The following is a 20,575-nucleotide window of genomic DNA, read 5'->3' on the forward strand; positions in this document are numbered from 1 at the left end:
GCGTGAACCAATTAAAAGTTAAATTATTTGAATAAGCTGGCCTGAAAAATTAAGCTTCTGTAAAGGAAGAAACCCAGGAACGAGGATAATGAAATCCGCAAATCAGTGGTGGCGGATCTTGGAACCAGAGAAGACCTACTCGACTTCCTCTTCTTTTATACACATGTTATTTATCATGTAATTATATCTAGAACCAAAAAATGCTACTAAACTATGAGCATATATTGCAAATAGATACCTCTACTTGGCTAAAATCCCTTTTTCTAGGGGGGTAGGAGGGGGCGTGCCCCCTCGCTCACCCAGTCTATCCATAGCCACAGAACCCCCAGCCTTTAAAAGTTTCCAATTGTTATATGAAAATGTAAATGGTGGAAGGAACTCTGAGAGTCAAATATCGTGCAGAGCACTTTATTTTTACCAAATTTTGTTCATATTAAGTTTTTATAAGAGAAAAAGCTCACGCAAAGTAATGGACGACAGGATATAAGGTTTACTGGATATCCTCCAGGTTTACAGGATATATCCTCCGGGTTTACACAGGATATATCCTCCAGGTTTACAGGATATATCCTCTAGGTTTACAGGATATATCCTCCAGGTTTACAGGATATATCCTCCAGGTTTACTGGATATCCTCCAGGTTTACAGGATATATCCTCCGGGTTTACAGGATATATCCTCCAGGTTTACAGAATATATCCTCTAGGTTTACAGGATTTATCCCCCAGGTTTACAGGATATATCCTCCAGGTTTACAGGATATATCCTCCAGCTGTACAGGATATATCCTCCAGGTGTACAGGATATATCCTCCAGGTTTACAGGATATATCCTCCAGGTTTACAGGATATATCCTCCAGAGGTTTACAGGATATATCCTCCAGGTTTACAGGATATATCCTCCAGGTTTACAGGATATATCCTCCAGGTTTACAGGATATATCCTCCAGGTTTACAGGATATATCCTCCAGGTTTACAGGATGTATCCCCCAGGTGTACAGGATCCTCCAGGTTTACAGGATATATCCTCCAGGTGTACAGGATATATCCTCCAGGTGTACAGGATATATCCTCCAGGTTTACAGGATATATCCTCCAGGTGTACAGGATATATCCTCCAGGTATACAGGATATATCCTCCAGGTTAACAGGATATATCCTCCAGGTTTACAGGATGTATCCCCCAGGTTTACTGGATATCCTTAAGGTTTACTGGATATCCTCCAGGTTTACTGGATATCCTTCAGGTTTACAGGATATCCTCCAGGTTTACTGGATATCCTCCAGGTTTACAGGATATCCTCCAGATTTACAGAATATTCTCCTGGTTTACAGAATAGTCTCCTGGTATACTGGATATATCCTCCGATATCCTCCAGGTTTACAGGATATCCTCCAGGTTTACAGGATATCCTCCAGGTTTACAGGATATTCTCCTGGTTTACTGGATATCCTCCAGGTGTACTGGATATCCTCCAGGTTTGCTAGATATCCTCCAATGTTTACAGAATATTCTCCTGGTTTACAGGATATCCTCAAGGTATACTGGATATATCCTCCAGGTTTACAGGATATCCTCCAGGTGTGCTGAATATCCTCCAGGCTTACAGGATATCCTCCAGGTATACTGGATATCCATTCAGTCTAACAGGAATTTTCCTGATATCTCTGGATTCCGTTAAATAATTCTTCTTTGAGCGTGAAATAAGTTTGTATGTTCTGGGCAGATGTGGATCCCACTAATCCCGGAGAAAAATTGCAATCTGTAGGTGAAAACCAGACGTCAAAACTTAACCCAACCTTCAAGAACGTAAACTGTCCCCACAGTCCTAATCAATTCTATTAAAAGAAAATTGTGGAGAACTACACACAACTCCACTCTCACGTCTGATACTACCATCTCACTAGAATTAGACATATTAAATAATGAAGCAACTTTTAATGAGGATGAAAATCATTAATTTCGGAGAAAAGGAGGAAGGAAAACAATTATTTAATTGTATTGCTAGAATTCTAGATCACTGAATATATTTTTAAGAAAAAGATATCTTCGAGTAAGTATTCTCATAAAGATAGGTCAAGCTGAACGATTTAAAAAAAATTATTGATATCTTGAATGTGAGTTTATATATGAATTCAAAATACTGAATCAAATCTTCTCAAACTTGCCGAAAACTTAAAAATAAATGAACTATTTTACGTAACTGCACAAAAAAGTTCCCTACCCATACAACGAGAAGTAGTTTAGCTTGGTATCGCTAGTAGAACTACTTTCAGAGTGCTTTATTTTGATTCATTAATTCCGATCTATGGGTTTACATAATTTTGTATCGAATCTCTAAATAATTTATTGTTGCGACAGAATGTTGATATAAAGGAACTGAGTGTTTGCCACAAACTCAAATTTTCATATTCCTTACCTTCGAAGCCTGATGGTGTAAACCTTTCATATTTCAATATAATAGATTCGTACAGTTCAGGCTTTATACTTTACTGAGGTATACAGTACAATAGTTCAATGGAGAGGGGGGATTTTAGGACTACACCTCATGTGCGCAACTAGGGGGGCCGTGGGGACCAGGCCCCCTAGCCTCATTAAGGGGGAGGAATGCCCCCTCCTTAAGAAAGCTTGCCTCCCCCTATAAGGGGGGGGGGGCAAGAATTCCTTCACAGGGGTCCATACTTCACATATAGTTCCAAAAATTCTCTAAAATTTGAAAAAGATTCCTCACAATAATTTGAAAAAGATCTTCCCCCACAATAATTTGAAAAAGATCTTCCCCCACAATAATTTAAAAAAGATCTGCCCCCACAATAATTTTTTTTTAACCTACACCCTTTAAGCAAGCTCAAATTCAACTATAACATTTTTCAATATAAGCTCAGATTCTTTTTATTTTCCCAGTTTCTTTAAAAAATGCCCCTTATTTTATATAGATAATGCTAAAAAAATTAAGCAGTTATGCCCCTAACAAAAAAATAAAAAAATTTTACCCCAAAATAAAGATTTAAGATTTCCCAAACACAAAATTGACAATTTCCCCCAAAAATAAAATTTGCACCAAAAACAAAGATTTAAGATTTCCCTCGACAAAAAAATTTGCCCCTGAAATACAGATTTTTCCCACTCAAATTTGCCCCAATTACTGAATGCCCCAAATATAAAAATTTTCCCCAAAAATATCCTCAATTAATACGTTAGTTTTTTCATGGTTGAGTATAATACACATTTTTCTTTTCCCCCACCCCTTGAATGTTTAGGGGGGGGGGGCAAACAAAAATTTTTGCACTACGCGCAGGATATTTGACACCTATTCCCCCCCCCATAGCTGAATGTCTAGTTGAGCGCCTGCTACACCTGTATCGATTAACTTTTATAAAATCGTGGTCAAAAATAGTTAATGTACAGGGTGTCCCAAAAAACATGGGAATTGAGTGACGAATTCGATATAGTCTTTGTTATGAATTAGCATTGTAATACCTAATTTAAAAAGTCATAATATTTTTGTGTCTGCTAGAGTTTATTTTATGAAAAAAGTAAAAGACTGTTAAGATGTGTCTATATTGTCTCCGCAAGTGTACAGTAAAGAAAGCCTGAGACGGACAAGTTTACTCTGTTTGTATACTGTAATTTTCTTGTTTTTCTAAGTACAACCGTATGCAGTCAAAACATAAACAAACAAAATGTGAACATAGCAGACGAAACTATTACAAGCTACAGCTTTCTCACTATACTAAATCAAAGAATTATTTAAAAGGCGATATCGAATTCGTCACTGAATTCCCATGTTTATTGGGACACCCTGTATGAAATAGAGCAGAGAATCTATGAGAGGAGTTCCACTCCCATAACTCCAGCAGAAGTGGCGGAACTTCCTGTTTCTAATTTTGAATCCCGCCGTCTCTGATTCTGGTTTATCATATCCAACTTCCTTAGTTGAGGTAGAAGGTCTATAAGCTTGTGAAACTTGTCACCAGGTTTACTTGGATCCATCTTTATATATGATCTAAGCAGCTTCATGTACTTGTTACGTACTCGATCCAACTTGTGTTTATACTGGATGCTGTCCCTATCACTGAAAACGATGATTGCAGTAAGTAGAGCGTATTCTGCATTATCCAGGTTTAAACTACAAAAGTTTCTGCACTTGAGCTCCGTATTGTCTAGACCCATGATGTCCCATGGTGTGGTAGTGTAGGCGTGGTTGTTACTGAACACTATACTTCGCAACATCAAACATTCACTTTAGCTTCCATTTTCATGGTTTTCATAATATCTGCCAATTTCAAAGAAAGAGCTAGATGTACCTTTGTAAGGTCTGACTCAGGCTCAGGGACAGGCACAGAATTAGGTTTAGGTTCAGGGCAATATTGAGGTTCAGTTTCAGGCTCATGATTAGGTTTAGATCCAGGATAGGGTTCAGTTTCAGGAACAGACTCCTTGGGCTGGTGGGTTTTTATGGACCTCTCCTTTGTCAGAGAAGTACTTCTCAGGGACCTCACCCCAGGCTGGATGGTTCTCAGGGACCTCTACTTCGGCTGGGGGGTTCTAAGGAACCTCTTTCCAGGCTGGATGATTCTCAGGGACCTCTTATCAGACTGGATGGTACTAAGGGGCCTCTCCTTAGACTCGACTGGGGGATCTTATGGACCTCTCCACAGGCTGGGGGGTTCTTGGGGACCACTCCTTAGACTTTGGGGATCCTAGGGAGTTCTTAACAGGCTGGGGGGTTTTGGGGACCTCTCACTAGACTGGGGACATCTTAGGTCTCAGCAGGCTTGCGGGTTCTTGAGGACCTCTCTTTTGACTGGTTTCTTTGGGAGCCGTCCTCGGAACTCGACAGGGACTTGGGGTTCTCTTGAAATCTAACCCGGGACTGGGAATTCTTCTGGTAATTCACAACTGTCCGAGGAAACTCTTGGGACCTCACCTTGGATGCTTGGTTTCCTGGGGCCCGGAGAAGGAGAATGGTTTTAATTGTCTCCTCTTTCGCTTTCTCTTCTTTCTCTTCTTGTTTAGCAGGGATCTTGAAAAGGTAAAGAATTCTTTCTCTTCTCGACTCCATAGCTTCAGCTCAACAGATTCTCCAGTCCTCACAGCTCCCTGGCAATGAGCTAGGACCTGTTGTATCAGGCTCATGTTGGTATATTTGTGACTTGTGAGGTATTGAAGAGGCAGGGTGGGTTTTTCCGACATTTCAGCTGGGGGGCCAACACAGAGGCAGGTATTAGGGAGCACAGTAAAAGGTCGATGTTTCCAGTCTGAAAGCCGGGAGAACGAGTCTAAATGCCGGGAGAACGAGTCTAAAAAGGCCGGAAGAACAAGTCTGAATGCCAGGAGAACAAGTCTGAATGCCGGGAGAACGAGTCTAAAAAGGCCAGGAGAACAAGTCTGAATGCCAGGAGAACGAGTCTGAATGCCGGGAGAACAAGTCTGAATGCCGGGAGAACAAGTCTGAATACCGGAAGAACGAGTCTGAGTACCGGGAGAACAAGTCTGAATACCGGGAGAACGAGTCTGAATACCGGGAGAACAAGTCTGAATACCGGAAGAATGGGTCTGAATGCCGGGAGAACAAGTCTGAATGCTGGGAGAACGGGTCTGAATGGATTATAAATTCGAAGTTTGCGGCAAAGACTTCTTTCTTTTAAAATTTTGTGTTGATGGCCAAACTTGATAATAAAGTAGGTGTTAGTTCCACATTTTTTTCGAAAATATATTTTGGTCTTGGTTATTTTCTATTATTATTATATATTTCAGTTCTTGATATTGACCCTCTTCAGTTCTTGAGGTTGACCCTCTTCAGTTCTTGAGGTTGACCCTCTTCAGTTCTTGAGATTAACCTTCTTCAGTTCCTGAGATTGACCTTCTTCAGCTCTTGAGGTTGACCTTCTTCAGTTCTTGAGATTAACCCTCTTTAGTTCTTGAGATTGACCTTCTTCAGTTCTTGAGATTGACCTTCTTCAGTTCTTGAGATTGACCCTCTTCAGCTCTTGAGATTGACCCTCTTCAGTTTTTGAGATTGACCCTCTTCAGTTCTTGAGGTTGACTCTCTTTCGTTCTTGAGATTGACCCTCTTCAGTTCTTGAGATTGACCTTCTTCAGTTCTTGAGATTTGTTATTGCCAGCTAAAAGGAGATACGTAAACCACTCCTTCTCTATTTCTAGTTTATTAATGTTTATTTATGAAAGAATGTAAATTAAGAGTGAGAAAGTCAAGGTGAATGGATTAATTAGAAATCAGATTGTTGTGGTCTGTATACACTATACACTGATATATTCAATTCTGTCATTTTACATTAACTATTCAACAGAATGAACATAGAAAACCAAGCAACTATAATCAGTGGAACATTGAGCCGTATCTATATAAATAAAGTAGTAATATCTGTTTGTTTGGTGTCATGTCCGATCATAACTCAGGACCCCTTAACCAATTTGTTTCAATTTTGAAGAATCACGGAAATGTTCTTGTTAGGTTTAATTTTTTTGTTATTGAATAGGTTGGCTCTTATGAAGAAAACCTAGTTTCAATGCAAACCTGGGTTCCCAAGCTAGTCATTAAATATACTAGGAATTCATGGTGTTTTTTTAAGTTGAAAGTTTTTAAAAGATTGTTGAAAATTCAAGCCTTTTTTTATGATACTAGGTTCATCTATTTCAGTGGCGAACATTTTCTCCTTTGAAGGTTCGCAGATTTTATAAAAAACTTTCGTGGATTTTCAAAATTTAATTAAAAACGAATTTTGATAGAGGGTAATTTTTTAAATTTTGATCATTCATAAACCTTCCCTGGGGGTCATATATTGAATGTTCTTTTATCGTTTCTTGCAAATACATACTCACACACCTGCTTAACTGATACATACAGTTAGAAACATAAATATTTATCATTCATTCTTGATCAGACAGACCAAGGTTTAAAGGGTACAAAACTGTGAATATGGTATGCCACTCTAAAGTTGGAGGGTCTTAAACAAATATAAAAATATGTCCCTTCAAATCTATGTTATGAAATTTTTCATTTAAATGGGAGTCTTCGCAAATAATGTTATTAATAAGTAGAAATAATTAATATCCATCCAAACTTTTTTTAAGTGCCCGGCGTTGCCCGAGGAAGATTCAAAACACTGAAGGGATTTCAAAAAATCAAAAATTAGAATTTTGAAAAAAAAATTAATTTTTTGCCTGTCCTTTTGCCGCCAAGATACCCATGTGTTCCCTAAAAGACTAGGATTTTTACGATATGTACGTATAAAATTTGAGCAATTTACTTGAAGCTAAAAAAATTTGAACTTCAAACAATCTTCTTCGTCTTCTTATCTTAATGTCAAAATGAAAAGGTTTTAAATCTCGGTCTCTCTTAGAGAAGATTTGAATTCTTGATTGTCTAATGCTTTTCATCATGATTCTTCTGAATTCATTTCATGGATTCATGTGAAACCCTAAACTCTTTTATTTCCGACGCTTCTCAGTACCTCTGGAAAAATTTTTAAAATATTAGTTGTTATTTTCCTCTGAAATTTATTTTCAAAGACAAAAATACTGATGCAAAATATTGAACGTTCTTTTCCTGCATTTCAGGGGTAAGAAAGTTTTTTTTGTACCTAAAGTTCACAGTGTCCAATTTGAGAAACTAACATAAAGCATTCATTTTATTTTTACTCCATTTTGAAAGTAACGCCATTTTGAATGTAAAAGATATTCTCATAAACTAGGTTTAGAATTCGACTTATGTTTTAAACTTTTCATCTCAGTTTTGAGAGAGCGTAGTGCATGCGTAATATAATTCTAATATAGATCCCGTCGAATAGAGACGGTAATGGTTACTGCATTCTCTATTAAAGGGTTTATGTTTTGCATTTCTTTACATTTCTTTAATCCAGTAGATTCCTTGTATGTATTGGAAATCGGACAGCTGGAATATTGATGTAAACCACTTTCTTTCGCGCTCAAATGTAATTAAGTACACATATAATGCTCATAGCTTTTGTCAAACAAAGCTGGAGACTCTCAGTACTATTTTCATAAATTTTCTCCACAAGGTTTTTATTCCATTTTCTTGATGAGTTACACACATAACATTGTTTTCAAAAACTGAAGTTAAAACAAAAATAAGTTTATTTTCTCAGGTTTCTGCACAGTATGTGCACAACTGTAATAATAATTTCCAAATTAAATATTATTTATGCTTTCCATTTATTGGAAAATATATCAAACATGCACAATGTACATCGTACATCGTAATATTTAGTAGAGGAAGGTGTACAGGAGTGGGTGGAGGGGGGGGGAGGAAGATAAAACCGATTTTAAAACGAAAAATGCCGAATACAGGGTTACCCATACAGAATAAGACTTAAGAGTTAAAGTTTCATTCTGTCTTCGTTTTCAAATCATTAGGTTTATCCCCTAAAATGCAGAACCCGAAATTCGTCCTTCAGATCGTTTAAGGTCGTCATTACACATTAAAGTCTCATCCTTTGCGGTTAACCCTGTAAGTGTGTGGTAAATAATTATGATAAGTATAGTATAAGTATGAATATGTATGAATATGTATATAATGTTCTATGTCCCGGAAATAGGAAATGAGTTAAGAAAAGATAAGAATGATATTTAAGTTCAGGTTTGCATTTGAACAGATTGGATTAACTAATCCTAGATTAACTCAGAGCTGAGATTTTAAAAGCTTAAACTCGAGTATTGGCTGAACTTGGGATTAGTAAAAACCAATCGAATTGTTTTTTTTTAACTTTTGAAGGCTTGAGTCTCCAAAGGCTGCAGATCGAAAATCGTAAATCAGCTGATTATGTATTTAGATCATTATGTAGACAGAGATCTCTCATTGGTCAAATCTGAACCTATTAGAATCATTGGGTCTAATTGGAGACTCAAGGATGACCTGGGAGTAAGGAAGGCTCAAGTATAGGTAAAGTCAAGGCTCTATTTTTAAAAATCTCAGCTCAAGTTAGAATTGGTTTATTTTTAATCAAATCAGGTTCAGAAAGATCATAGGAGGCAGGGGTTGGCTATTTGGTTGGATTAGACAAGATTAAGTTTAAAGGTTTGGATTAGACAAGATTAGATTTATAAGGTTTGGATTAGACAATTTAAAGATTATAAGGTTTAGAAAAGGTTGGAAATTGAATTGATTTTAGACTGCATCAAAGAGTGAAGAATAGGAGACAAGGATCAAACCAGAAATATCAGGTTCAGGATAGAAGAATAAATTTAAACTAAATTATAAAGAAAAAATTTTATCAACAGTGCCGCCAATTCTCATATATCAACATCAACCCTAAATCCAGGATTATGGATATATACTTGACAGTATATCCAGGACAATGAACAAATACTAGAAAGTATATCCAGGATTATGGAAATATGCTGAATAGTTTATCAAGGATTATGGATATATGCTAGACAGTATATCCCGGATTATGGTTATATGCTAGACAGTATATCCAGGATTATGGATATATACTGAACACCTCATCCAGGATTATGAATATATACTGAACAGTTTATCCAGAATTATGGATATATACTGAACAGTTTATCCAGGATTATGGATATATTCTGGACAGTATATCCAGGATTATGGATATATGCTGGCATGGGATATCCAGGATTATGGATATATACTGCACAATCTATTCAGGATTATGGATAGATGCTGGACAGTATATTCAGGATTATGGATAGATGCTGAACAGCTCATCCAGGATTATAAATATAAACTGAACAGTTTATCCAGGATTATGGATATAAACTGTACAGTTTATCCAGGATTATAAATATAAACTGAACAGTTTATCCAGTAAAACAAAAAACAATCATTGGAAAATATTTTCTCCATAACTTTTACTTTAATCTTGGAAGAGCGAATAATCAAGATTACTTTGTGTAATGGTTTCACTTCAACTGTTATCTTGATCAAGTTTTTATGCTTTCCGATATCAAGTTTTAAGGTTTCAATTCAAACTAAACAAGCTTCAGATTGTTTCTGAATGACTCAAATCACTTTTTTTTTCTCAGGATTGGTTTCTCAGCTAAACTATACTCTCCCTCTTCTCCTTGAGGAAAGCTAGTGTTCTAGATTTAGTTGTGAGAAGATCTCTGTGACCTAGAACCTGGACGGGTCCAGGTTGGATTCCAAGATAATGTGATTTATCCTGATAAAAGGATTTATTCAATCCTCTCTCCTCCTCAGCGGATTTAAGACCGTGATTTCGCATTGAATATTCTCGGTTTCTCAGAGTACCAGACATGTCTCTGTCTCTCCTTGTATCCTGAGACTCTCTCTCCAAGAGGAATGATCCTTCTTGATCCTGAAATATTCAAATATTCATTTCAAATTTAGTTTTAAACATCACAAAATAGGTAATTTTAACAATTAAATTTAAAATATTGCCCCATCCCTTTAACCCAGAGCCTCCACTTTATATTTTTTTGTACATCCTCTTTTACCATTCTCTTCGTTACGACGCTGAAGTTTAATCCCAGTCGCTCTGAGTTAAAACTATCTAAAATGCTTTTTTATAATTTTTTGTGTTTTATAAACAGTGGAATAAAATTTAGAAAAAATGTAAATTAAGTTGATTTATTTAGTCCTTTAAAAGAATTTATTACAGGTCCTTTTATTGAATTTATGGCACCATTAGTTAATCATTACGAACAACACACTCCATACTTATCATAAACTAATTCATCATTGAGAGGCAATTTCTTACTTGCCGTTTTTTGTTATGTTAATACCACGTGGTAAAGTAAGGGTCCTGTTTTTAAATGTTCTAAAAAACTAAAGAGTCTGAAGAGATCTTAAAAGATCTTAAAAGAATCCTTGAATCTAACTGAACTCCTGGGAATATTAGTTCTAAAACTAACACTTGGCCCATTTCTAAAACTGAGTGTTATAAATGGGCCAAATCTTCAAAGTTGTCTTATACTTATTTCAAATTCCGGATATGTTCGAAAATGGAAAACCTTACATTGCATGTCTTGAAAACAGTCAAGAGATTTAATACAATAGGAACTCCTATTATTATTTTTATTTAAAAAAGTTTAAAATTGTGAATTGTTGTCATCGTCAAGTTTAATAAAATGTTGGTTATAGTTTTTACTTTCGACTTTTACTCTGGATATGGGCCAGGATACCAAAAACCCAGTCTTTCAATTTGTGCCCATTTCTAACACTGAGTGTTAGAAATGCCCCAAGTGTTAGTTTTGGAACTAATGTCCCCTGAACTCAAGAATACCAACTAAACAAAATGCCTGTGCTTTTTGTGAATTCCCTTTAAATGAGAATTAAAGGGACTGTTAACGTAATTTCAAGGTATCCCCCAAATAAGATCACTATGTCCGATTCACAACGGTGCCCTTTAAACCTCTTGATCTGAGCAACAATGAGGAAGTTATCGTTGGTTTCGATCTTGAAAAGCGTTGAAATCTCCCAATTGTATTCCTTCTCTCAGACGCATATTTTGTATGATCCGAGAATTACTTTTGAAAACATTTATTCCTGTTTCGAGGACTTTTGATAATGAAGACGACATTTTCCAGGAATGTTCGAAAATCCAGCGCCAGCCATGAAAACAAGTTGTAAGCAAAATATTATTTTTAAAAAAATCAAAAATATTATGAATTTGGTTTAATATTATTGGTAAGAAAACCTGAATTTGGTTTAATATTATTGGTAAGAAAACCTGAATTTCGTTTAATATTATTGGTGAGAAAACCTGAATTTGGTTTAATATTATTGGTAAGAAAACCTGAATTTGGTTTAATATTATTGGTAAGAAAACCTGAATGTATGTATCAAGGTTGTTCTAAAGTAGGCCTAAGATGTATGATTTGCTGTCGATGTTGGTTTACTTTTATCTCAATTTGACAGGAAAATGATGCACATATCTAGTTACAGGAAAATGATGCACATATCTAGTTACAAAAGTAGATAATATTAAAACTAAAACCATTTTTCTGATAAGACACGGCCAAGGTTTCTGATATTAAAATAAATTCAATCAATTGATGATTTTTCAGACAAAAAATGTGAAATTGTTTTATAACAAAGTATTGAACCCGCAGATCTAACTATAATTATAGTAAGTAAGAAGTAGGGTTTTATTGGTAAATTCTTATTTAATCTTTTAGATTTATCTTTCACAATCAGTGTATAGTCTTAGGAATTCAGGGGGATTAGGATAATTTACCAATAGTTACAAATTGTTAGAAACTGATGTTTTAATTCTAAACTAGTTTTTATAGAAAAACAGCAGTATAAACTACACAACAAAATAATACTTTATAAGTTTTAAAATAACAACTGGCTTAAATATTTTTTTTATGAAAATGAACAGAGAATCTGAGTTATTGCCACAAACTCAAACTTATATCTCTGTATCGTCGTAGCAACTTGATAGCGTTAATTTGTGAAATTTCCAGCATAGACTGTTTGATCTTAAAGAATTCATAGTTTGAAATATGATAGATTTACAATATTGGGTTGCAAAGATAAAGGTGTATACAATCAAAGTTTGTGGTAAGAACTCAGTTCCTTTGTATTTTATAATACTATTTTTCATTTAGAAGTTGAGTTTTTAGCAAAATCTTCTTTTATGCAGACAAAGACTATCTATTGCAAGAAGAAAAGAAGAAGAAGTACTATATATGGGTGGAAGAAGTGCTATGTGTAGGAGGGAAGGAGTACTGTGTGGGATAGAAGGAGTACTGTGTGTAGAAGGGAAGGAGTACTATGTCTGGAAGGGAAGTTGTACTGTGTGTAGAAGGGAAGTAGTACTATGTGTGGGAGGGAAGGAGTACTATGTGTGGGAGGGAAGGAGTACTATGTATGGGAAGGAAGGAGAACTATGTTTAGAAGGGAAGGAGCGCTATGTATAAGAGGGAAGGAGTGCTTTGTGTAGAAGGGAAGAAGTGCTATGTGTAGAAGGGAAGGAGTACTATGTGTAGAATGGAAGGAGCGCTATGTATAGGAGGGATGGAGTGCAATGTGTAGGAGGGAAGGAGAACTATGTGTAGAATGGAAGGAGCGCTATGTATAGGAGGGAAGGAGTACTATGTGTAGGAGGGAAGGAGCGCTATGTATAGGAGGGAAGGAATACTATGTATAGGAGGGAAGGAGAACTATGTGTAGGAGGGAAGGAGAACTATGTGTAGGAGGGAAGGAGTACTATGTGTAGGAGGGAAGGAGTACTATGTGTAGGGAAGGAGTACTATGTATACGAGGGAAGGAGTATTATGTGAAGGAGGGAAGGAGTACTATGTGTAGAAGGGAAGGAGTGCTGTGTAGGAGGGAAGGAGTACTATGTGTAGGAGGGAAGGAGTACTATGTGTAGGAGGGAAGGAGTACTATGTGTAGGAGGGAAGGAGTACTATGTGTAGGAGGGAAGGAGTACTATGTGTAGGAGGGAAGGAGTACTATGTATAGGAGGGAAGGAGCACTATGTGTAGGAGGGAAGGAATACTATGTATAGGAGGGAAGGAGTACTATGTGTGGAAGGGAAGGAGATCTATGAATTAGAGGGAAGGAGTGCTATGTGTAGGAGGGAAGGAGTACTATGTGTAGAAGGGAAGGAGTGCTGTGTAGGAGGGAAAGAGTACTATGTGTAGGAAGGAAGGTGTACTATGTGTAGGAGGGAAGGAGTACTATGTATAGGAGGGAAGGAGCACTATGTGTAGGAGGGAAGGAATACTATGTATAGGAGGGAAGGAGTACTATGTGTAGGAGGGAAAGAGTACTATGTATAGGAGGGAAGGAGTAGAATGTGTGGAAGGGAAGGAGAACTATGTGTAGGAGGGAAGGAGAACTATGTATAGGAGGGAAGGAGAACTATGTTTAGGAGGGAAGGAGTAGAATGTGTGGAAGGGAAGGGGAATTATGTGAAGGAGGGAAGGCGAACTATGTATAGGAGGGAAGGAGAACTATGTGTAGGAGGGAAGGAGTACTATGTATAGTAAGGAAGTAGCGCTATGTGTAGAAGGGAAGGAGTACTATTTGTAGGTGGGAAGGAGTACTATTTGTAGGAGGGAAGGAGTACTATGTGTAGGATGGAAGGAGAACTATGTGTAGGAGGGAAAGAGTACTATGTTTAGGAGGGAAGGAGTACTATGTGTAGAAGGGAAGGAGTATCATGTGTAGGAGGGAAGGAGCGCCATGGATAGGAGGGAAGGAGTACTATGTGTAGGAGGGAAGGAGTACTATGTATAGGAGGGAAGGAGTACTATACCTGTATACTAAGATCAGTATAGTTTGTTAACTCCAATTGTTTTTCTCCGGGTGTTTGAAAGGTTTCTCTCCCGAGCAAGGTTTGGTGGTTCTCTCTCGTCTTCTCCTGAACTCCGAACTCCCAACATTCTGAATTATATTTACAGATATTAATCAATTCAAATCAAAACTGAAAACCTTAGAATTGTAGATATCAAAATCATTGCTTGATCTTTTTGTAATCTGCAAATTAATTTAATCTTAAATTAATCTTCAGATTAGTGTGTAAAAGGCAACCAATCATAGTGTCTATTGCAGAAACCAAACAGCCAATCAAAAGCAGAGAAATATTGTGTATACTGCAGAAACCAAACAGCCAATCAGAGGCAGAGAAATATTGCGACCACTCATTGAAAGAACCCTCGATGGTCGGAAAAGAGAGGATTAAACAGTGGCCACAGTGGATATCGAGATTTAGCATTTGGAATGAAAGGTATCGAATACAAGCTCTATGAATACAAGAGTTTCCAGCTCAGGTTAATAAAATGGTTTAAAAGAGATTGGGTTAGATAAAATTAAGTTTTTAGTCGGTGTGCCGTTATATAATCAAATTTGTTCGCGTTTTGAAAGAGATATTTACCCAAATAGTGTGTTTGAGTTGTCTAGCTAATTTTCAAAAAGCTACTCTGAATAGTTTTATTTCTCTTTGGATCCAATTCAAAAAAAAATTAGATGAAATATTTAAAATAAATAGCCGAACAAAAAAGGATAAAATTGCAACTACTAAAAATCTACGTTTATTGAGTAAAAATGGTACTAAAGTACATATTCACTGGACTTCTAGTTTACCGTGATTTAAAGTCAGGTTATTTCAGGTGATACAAATTCAAGCTTTTTTGTTGTTTAGATATTCTCAACGAGGTTATAGTATATAGAGTGATGATGTACGCTTATACTTTACTAATTGTACAGCCATGTACTTCTCTTCCAAAGGTCAAGCTGTAAATTACAGTACTCGGGGGTGATTTCTGAAATATTCAAATGGAGAATTTGTGTTCCATTGAACTATTAAAATCTACTACTCCTGTATCGTGTGCAGGATTTCAATTTTACAGGAAGACGTACATTAACAGTCTTTTACAGAGCAATATTTCATCAATAATAAACGTTTCTGAGAAAACGATTAAAATTCAAGATACAAAACCTCCCCATACACGTGTACTCCGAAAGCGTACTGCATATTTGATATTTGTACTGTATGAATAGGCGATAATCTCTTAATATCCTTTATCAGTAAACTATCCCAAGTGTACACTCAGGCTAAAACACACGGAGAGGTAGGTAAGTACGTTCCAGCCCCCCTGGATATTCTTAATAAAAGTCTCTTTTACTTACCAAATTATTCCTATTATGATTAGAAGTCATACAGTCTAGACGGATATTAGTAGATTAAGGTTTTAACCATTAATAAAGTTTTTATGTTGGAGTTAATAATTTTATACATGTTATATATAATTGGAAACTTTATTTTGTGTACAAAATACATTAGTGATGATAATACTGCAGTTGCGGACACGTTATATCACATCAGTCTTAGATACTTAGTTTCAATTTGTCTGGGTACACATTATTAAAAGACTTTCAATGGAATTGAATCTTTGACGCAATCTCTGATTTTCTGATTCCTAAATCTTTGCAACCCAATGTTACGTTAGATTAATTAATCTAAGTTAAAATATCACATGTTTACAATTCAACTTGCAAAGATAAAGGAATTACCAAATTTAAGTTTGTGGTAAATTCCTTTGGGTTTTAGTATTTTAGACAATGAATAAAGTTGTTTCTAAGATTCCCAATAAAAGTAGAATTAAAAAGAGTGGGGGGGGGGGGATAGGGCTTGTTTACGCATTTATGAAGTATTAATGATGAACAGGAAGGTCGAATATTTCTCACTTTCTATTTACATTGAAACCAGTTCCATAGTTTACCTTTATCAGAGATTTTTTGCGCAATATGCAAAATCTCATTTCGGACATTAAAAGTGGTGAAGTTTATTTTCAAGACAAAGGAATTGAGTCTTTGTCACATAGTTTAATTTTCTAATCCCTATATCTTTGCAACCCAATGTCGTAGACCTTATGTATTTTAAACTATGAATTCTCTTATATCAAATAATATATGTTTAAAATATCAAATGTTTACGCCATCAGGTTGCAAAGATATAGAGATTAGAAAATTTGAGTCTGTGGCAAAGACTCAATTCCTTTAATTTTGTCAAAAATTTCAGAATTTTCATTTTTGTTCATTTATATTGTGTGATTGTATGCTTACTGTTAAATTGAACTATATATAGTTGCCCAAAGGTTGGGTCGGTACTTCGAATAAAACGGTGTTTACATTGAATGAAGAAGATTGGAGAAAAAACTTGATATATTGTATAAAGTATTACATTACATTATATTGTAAGCACGAAAGGTGAAGAAAGTTTAACTAAAATCAATAAATTATAAAACTTAAAGCAAAACGAGGATCGATTTCAAGTAAAATTGTTTTAATCCAATCTTTTTCCATTCAAGCAACCAGGAAATCAATCATTTTAAGACAGCTTAGATATCATAATTTATTGAAGTAAACTTGTTTGTTTTACTTTATAGTTTTCAGAACTTATTTTCTATTATGCGCAGGAACTTAATCATGTACAACAAAAAGTACTACATGTTAATGTTTTTTGTACTAAACTAAAAGCACATTTTCTTATATAAATATTTTTTAATTAATTCTAATGAAAGGTTGCTAAACCTAACCTGAATCACTTCTTGGTATGAGATCAGGTGAGGGTTCCTCTGTAACGGTTGCATCCTTGCTTCCCTGGTTAGTTTCGTCCCTCTGAGACGGATTAGGATTGCGCCGTCGTTTCAAATAGAAGACGACAATAAGAACAAAGACGACGCAGACGTAAATACCAGTTCCTATTCCCGCGTATATTTCCCAAGAAATTCTCTTTGCTCCGCCGTCTCTTTTCTCCTCTACCTCTTGTATCTCTGGCTGCTGTAGTGTCTCGACTAGTATATGCCTTGGCTCACTTCTTCCCTACAAAATTATAAGTATTAACCGTTTAATTAAATATTTCTTATAAAGGTTCAATGCATTATATTTGCTAAGTTTATATTTTATTTCCCTACATTAACTTTCTAATTAAAAGTTTTAACAGAATGTTAAACAATATGGATCAAATTATGTTTTAACTTTATGGTAAAAATGTATATTTATCATGTTTGGAAATATCAAGAGAAAAAATGAAAAAAATATTTAATATTTTACAGCTCTTGTTTCATTTATTGGTTACTTGACTTGAAACTAAGAAATATATAAAAAGCACAGAGAAATGCTTAAATTCATGAAAAATGAGCATTTTGTTTCGACATCATTTTTTTAAAGTTTTCTTTATTGGTTTTAATACTTTTTTATATTGTTTACTTTCTTGTTTTGGGTCAATTTATTATCTTTTATTATGGATATAATCATGATTCACGAGTAAAAATCTTATTTAAATTGTTTAATCAATCAACCTTAAACATCGTGTTTGCAATGTCATGTCAATAAAATCATTAACTGCATGGGAATAAAGTTAACAAGAGTGGAATGGTAGAAATATATTTCAAAGTAAACTAAGCTACTGGGGTAGGTAAAGTAGGCCTATAATAGGCCGGGTACTGTAAAAAGTCTGGCCGTGCATGTGCGTAATGAAGGGGGAGGCCGGTACCTCTGTGCCCCCCTAGACATGCACCTCCTAGGCCCCCCTAGAGCCAGAGGCAGGCTCTAATTTATTAAACAGTCAACTTACATATGTATTCAGATGTTTTACTTTTCTTCTCAATCGACAATGTCATAATTTGTCCATTTTATGATTATTTCTCAAATTCTTTCTTGTACCTTAATCTTATTTACAATATTTTTTTCGCGGGGTTTCATTGAAAATGATTGGTAATTATGGTCAGATGACTAATAGTCAGCCTTCAGGTAGATTAATAAAGATATCAAACTTTATTTTTTCTTAACACCGGTTTTTTAGGGAGGTGTACATCAACCGTTATGGGGTGCACAAAAAAAATTCGGCCCGCTTACGTGCGGCAAAAGTGACCCCCTAGGCTAAACCTCCACTACGCGCCTGTGGCCTTGCCGTCAAAGTTAAAACCGGGCTGACTAAGGATAGGGGCCGGGCAGAGTACTTGCCGCGCGTCCTGTACAAGTGGTCGGTTCAGTTCGGATTCTAATTGCCCCTGTCCCTAGTCCACCGTGATTTTAAAATATGTTTGTATTTTGTTTCTGAAAAATTTTAACTTAAAACATCCATTGACCGCTTAACTGAAAAATGTCCAAATAAATTGCAGATTGCCAAAAATTGAAAGACGTAATAGAATGACACGTTACTTAAATTGCATGTCAAACAAACTCAACGTAATGTTTGCACTGTATATGATTGATAGGTCGGTTTTCATGTTCAAATGATTATAGACCTTCAGTCTTAATGTTTATTTCATGATATACAAACCTAGGTGAGGGGATTTTTAGATATTAGAAATAAGTCATTTTACATTAAATGCGCAAAATAGATTTTAACTTATATTTTGTTCGTTGTAAAAAAATATTTGAATTATATTTTTATAAAAACAGCTAAAGGATATTGAAAACCTTAGAGAATCTGATCTAGCATGCCAATATCGTGTGAGACTTTAAACTTTTTATAAAGAAAATTTAAAAATTTAATATTTCTTGCTCTGGGTTTTGACCCTGGATTCCCAATATATATATTATTCATCTAAATCTAAAAGATAAAATCACTGCAGAGTAAAGCAGACTTCTCACTACCCAGAAACCATAAAGTTTTGTGGACAGTCTCTTGTAATAAAAAGGGATTGTTTAGGCATGAAAGGGTCACCTGAAATTACGCTTACAGTCCCTTTAATAAGTAAGAATTATGAATCTGATGATGTTATAAAAATTTGAAGTGATGAAATACAACTATTACAAGTTAGTAACTAAAGAAAAAGTTTCACAGCTTTTTTTCAATTACTTGACTTCAGGGGCAAGTTTTTTTTGTCGTTTTTTTGCTACATTTTAATCAAAAATTCATTTTTTCCAATTCAATGACAAAAACACCTTTAGTGCAGTGATTTATAGCACGTCTTTAATGAAATTTACCATGAGTGATGAAGTACACAAAAGTTTAATAAAATAATATTATAAATATAATTAATATTTACCTTTTTATTAACGGATGTGAGGGTGACAAGGTACGCTGCTCCAGGGAGCAGGTTCTGTACTTTAACTACAGGGTTGAGCAGACCATCATCTTCATGAGCTACTACACGGGTCAACCTGTCCTCAACCTAGCATAAATAAAACTGAATTAAATGTAAAATGTGTTTGTCATAGTTTTGTGCGTCTGCATTTATATTGCCTCTCATTTTGTAATAGAGAATGCTGAATGCTATATTAAACATAGCTTATTTATTTTCCGTATGTTTTTAGAACTGGGAATTTTTTGATGGACAGAGTAAGATAAATTCTTTATTCTTGTGTAAAAGCTAACCTACATCCAAGGGTGGATACCCCCCTCCCCCCCCAAAAAAAAGGGAATTTTAAAACTGTTGGGGACAAAATTTTGTGGGATAAAATGATATTTCAAGAAAATTTATACCCTTCACTTCTAATTATAATTGTGAAGCTAAAACCACTGGTCAATGTTCAAGGATTCGGAAATTTAATACCTCAAACAATCAGAAATCAAGATTGAAAACAATTTAAATTTTAATTCATCTCAAATGTATTCGTCAGTATTGTCTGAGCTGTGTTGGGAGCTCCATCTAAACCAAGAGTTGAGAGTTGAGCAGAACAATCTGATATGTATGCAATTTTCCTTGATTTAATCTTTTATTTGAATTCAATCTTTTGAAAAACATTAAATTATTCAATTGATACATCTACAACACTACATATATCATAATGTACTTTATACAGAGCAATAAATTTTTAAAAACAACAAATTGCGATATATTTCAAACTCCAATATTGCAGGCGATTTATGGAGCTTAATTTTATTTGATTTTATTGCACTTCCAGTTTTCAAAAATGAATTTTTACATTTACATATAATATAATGTATATAAAATCTCAAGACTACAGAATATCGTGTAATCCCTGGGTCGTGTCCTGTAAGTCTAGGATTACATAAATTTAGAAAATCGCATCTACTGTGGTTTATTTAAATATATAAAAATACAAATATAGAAATATAGAAATATAGAAATTTATAAAAATATAAATATTTAAATATATAAATATATAAATA

At 35.2% G+C, this 20,575-nt stretch overlaps 1 protein-coding gene across 1 annotated transcript in view; it reads right to left on the reverse strand.

Moving 5' to 3' along the window:
* Positions 1 to 8,105: 8,105 nt before the first annotated feature.
* The window catches only part of LOC111696208 (Down syndrome cell adhesion molecule-like protein 1 homolog), a 44,427-nt gene continuing 31,957 nt past the window's right edge, over positions 8,106 to 20,575 (reverse strand). Inside the window, exons 13-16 of the mRNA XM_023465756.1 lie at positions 19,488 to 19,613; positions 17,028 to 17,313; positions 14,246 to 14,373; positions 8,106 to 10,330 (exon numbers count right to left, since the gene is read on the reverse strand). Of these exons, the coding sequence (XP_023321524.1) occupies positions 10,052 to 10,330; positions 14,246 to 14,373; positions 17,028 to 17,313; positions 19,488 to 19,613 (819 nt within the window). The 3' untranslated portion in view covers positions 8,106 to 10,051. The remainder of the gene's footprint in view (positions 10,331 to 14,245; positions 14,374 to 17,027; positions 17,314 to 19,487; positions 19,614 to 20,575) is intronic.

The sequence above is a fragment of the Eurytemora carolleeae genome, unplaced genomic scaffold (assembly GCF_000591075.1).
Source record: "Eurytemora carolleeae unplaced genomic scaffold, Eaff_2.0 scaffold12, whole genome shotgun sequence".
In the NCBI taxonomy this organism is placed as follows: Eukaryota; Metazoa; Arthropoda; class Copepoda; order Calanoida; family Temoridae; genus Eurytemora; species Eurytemora carolleeae.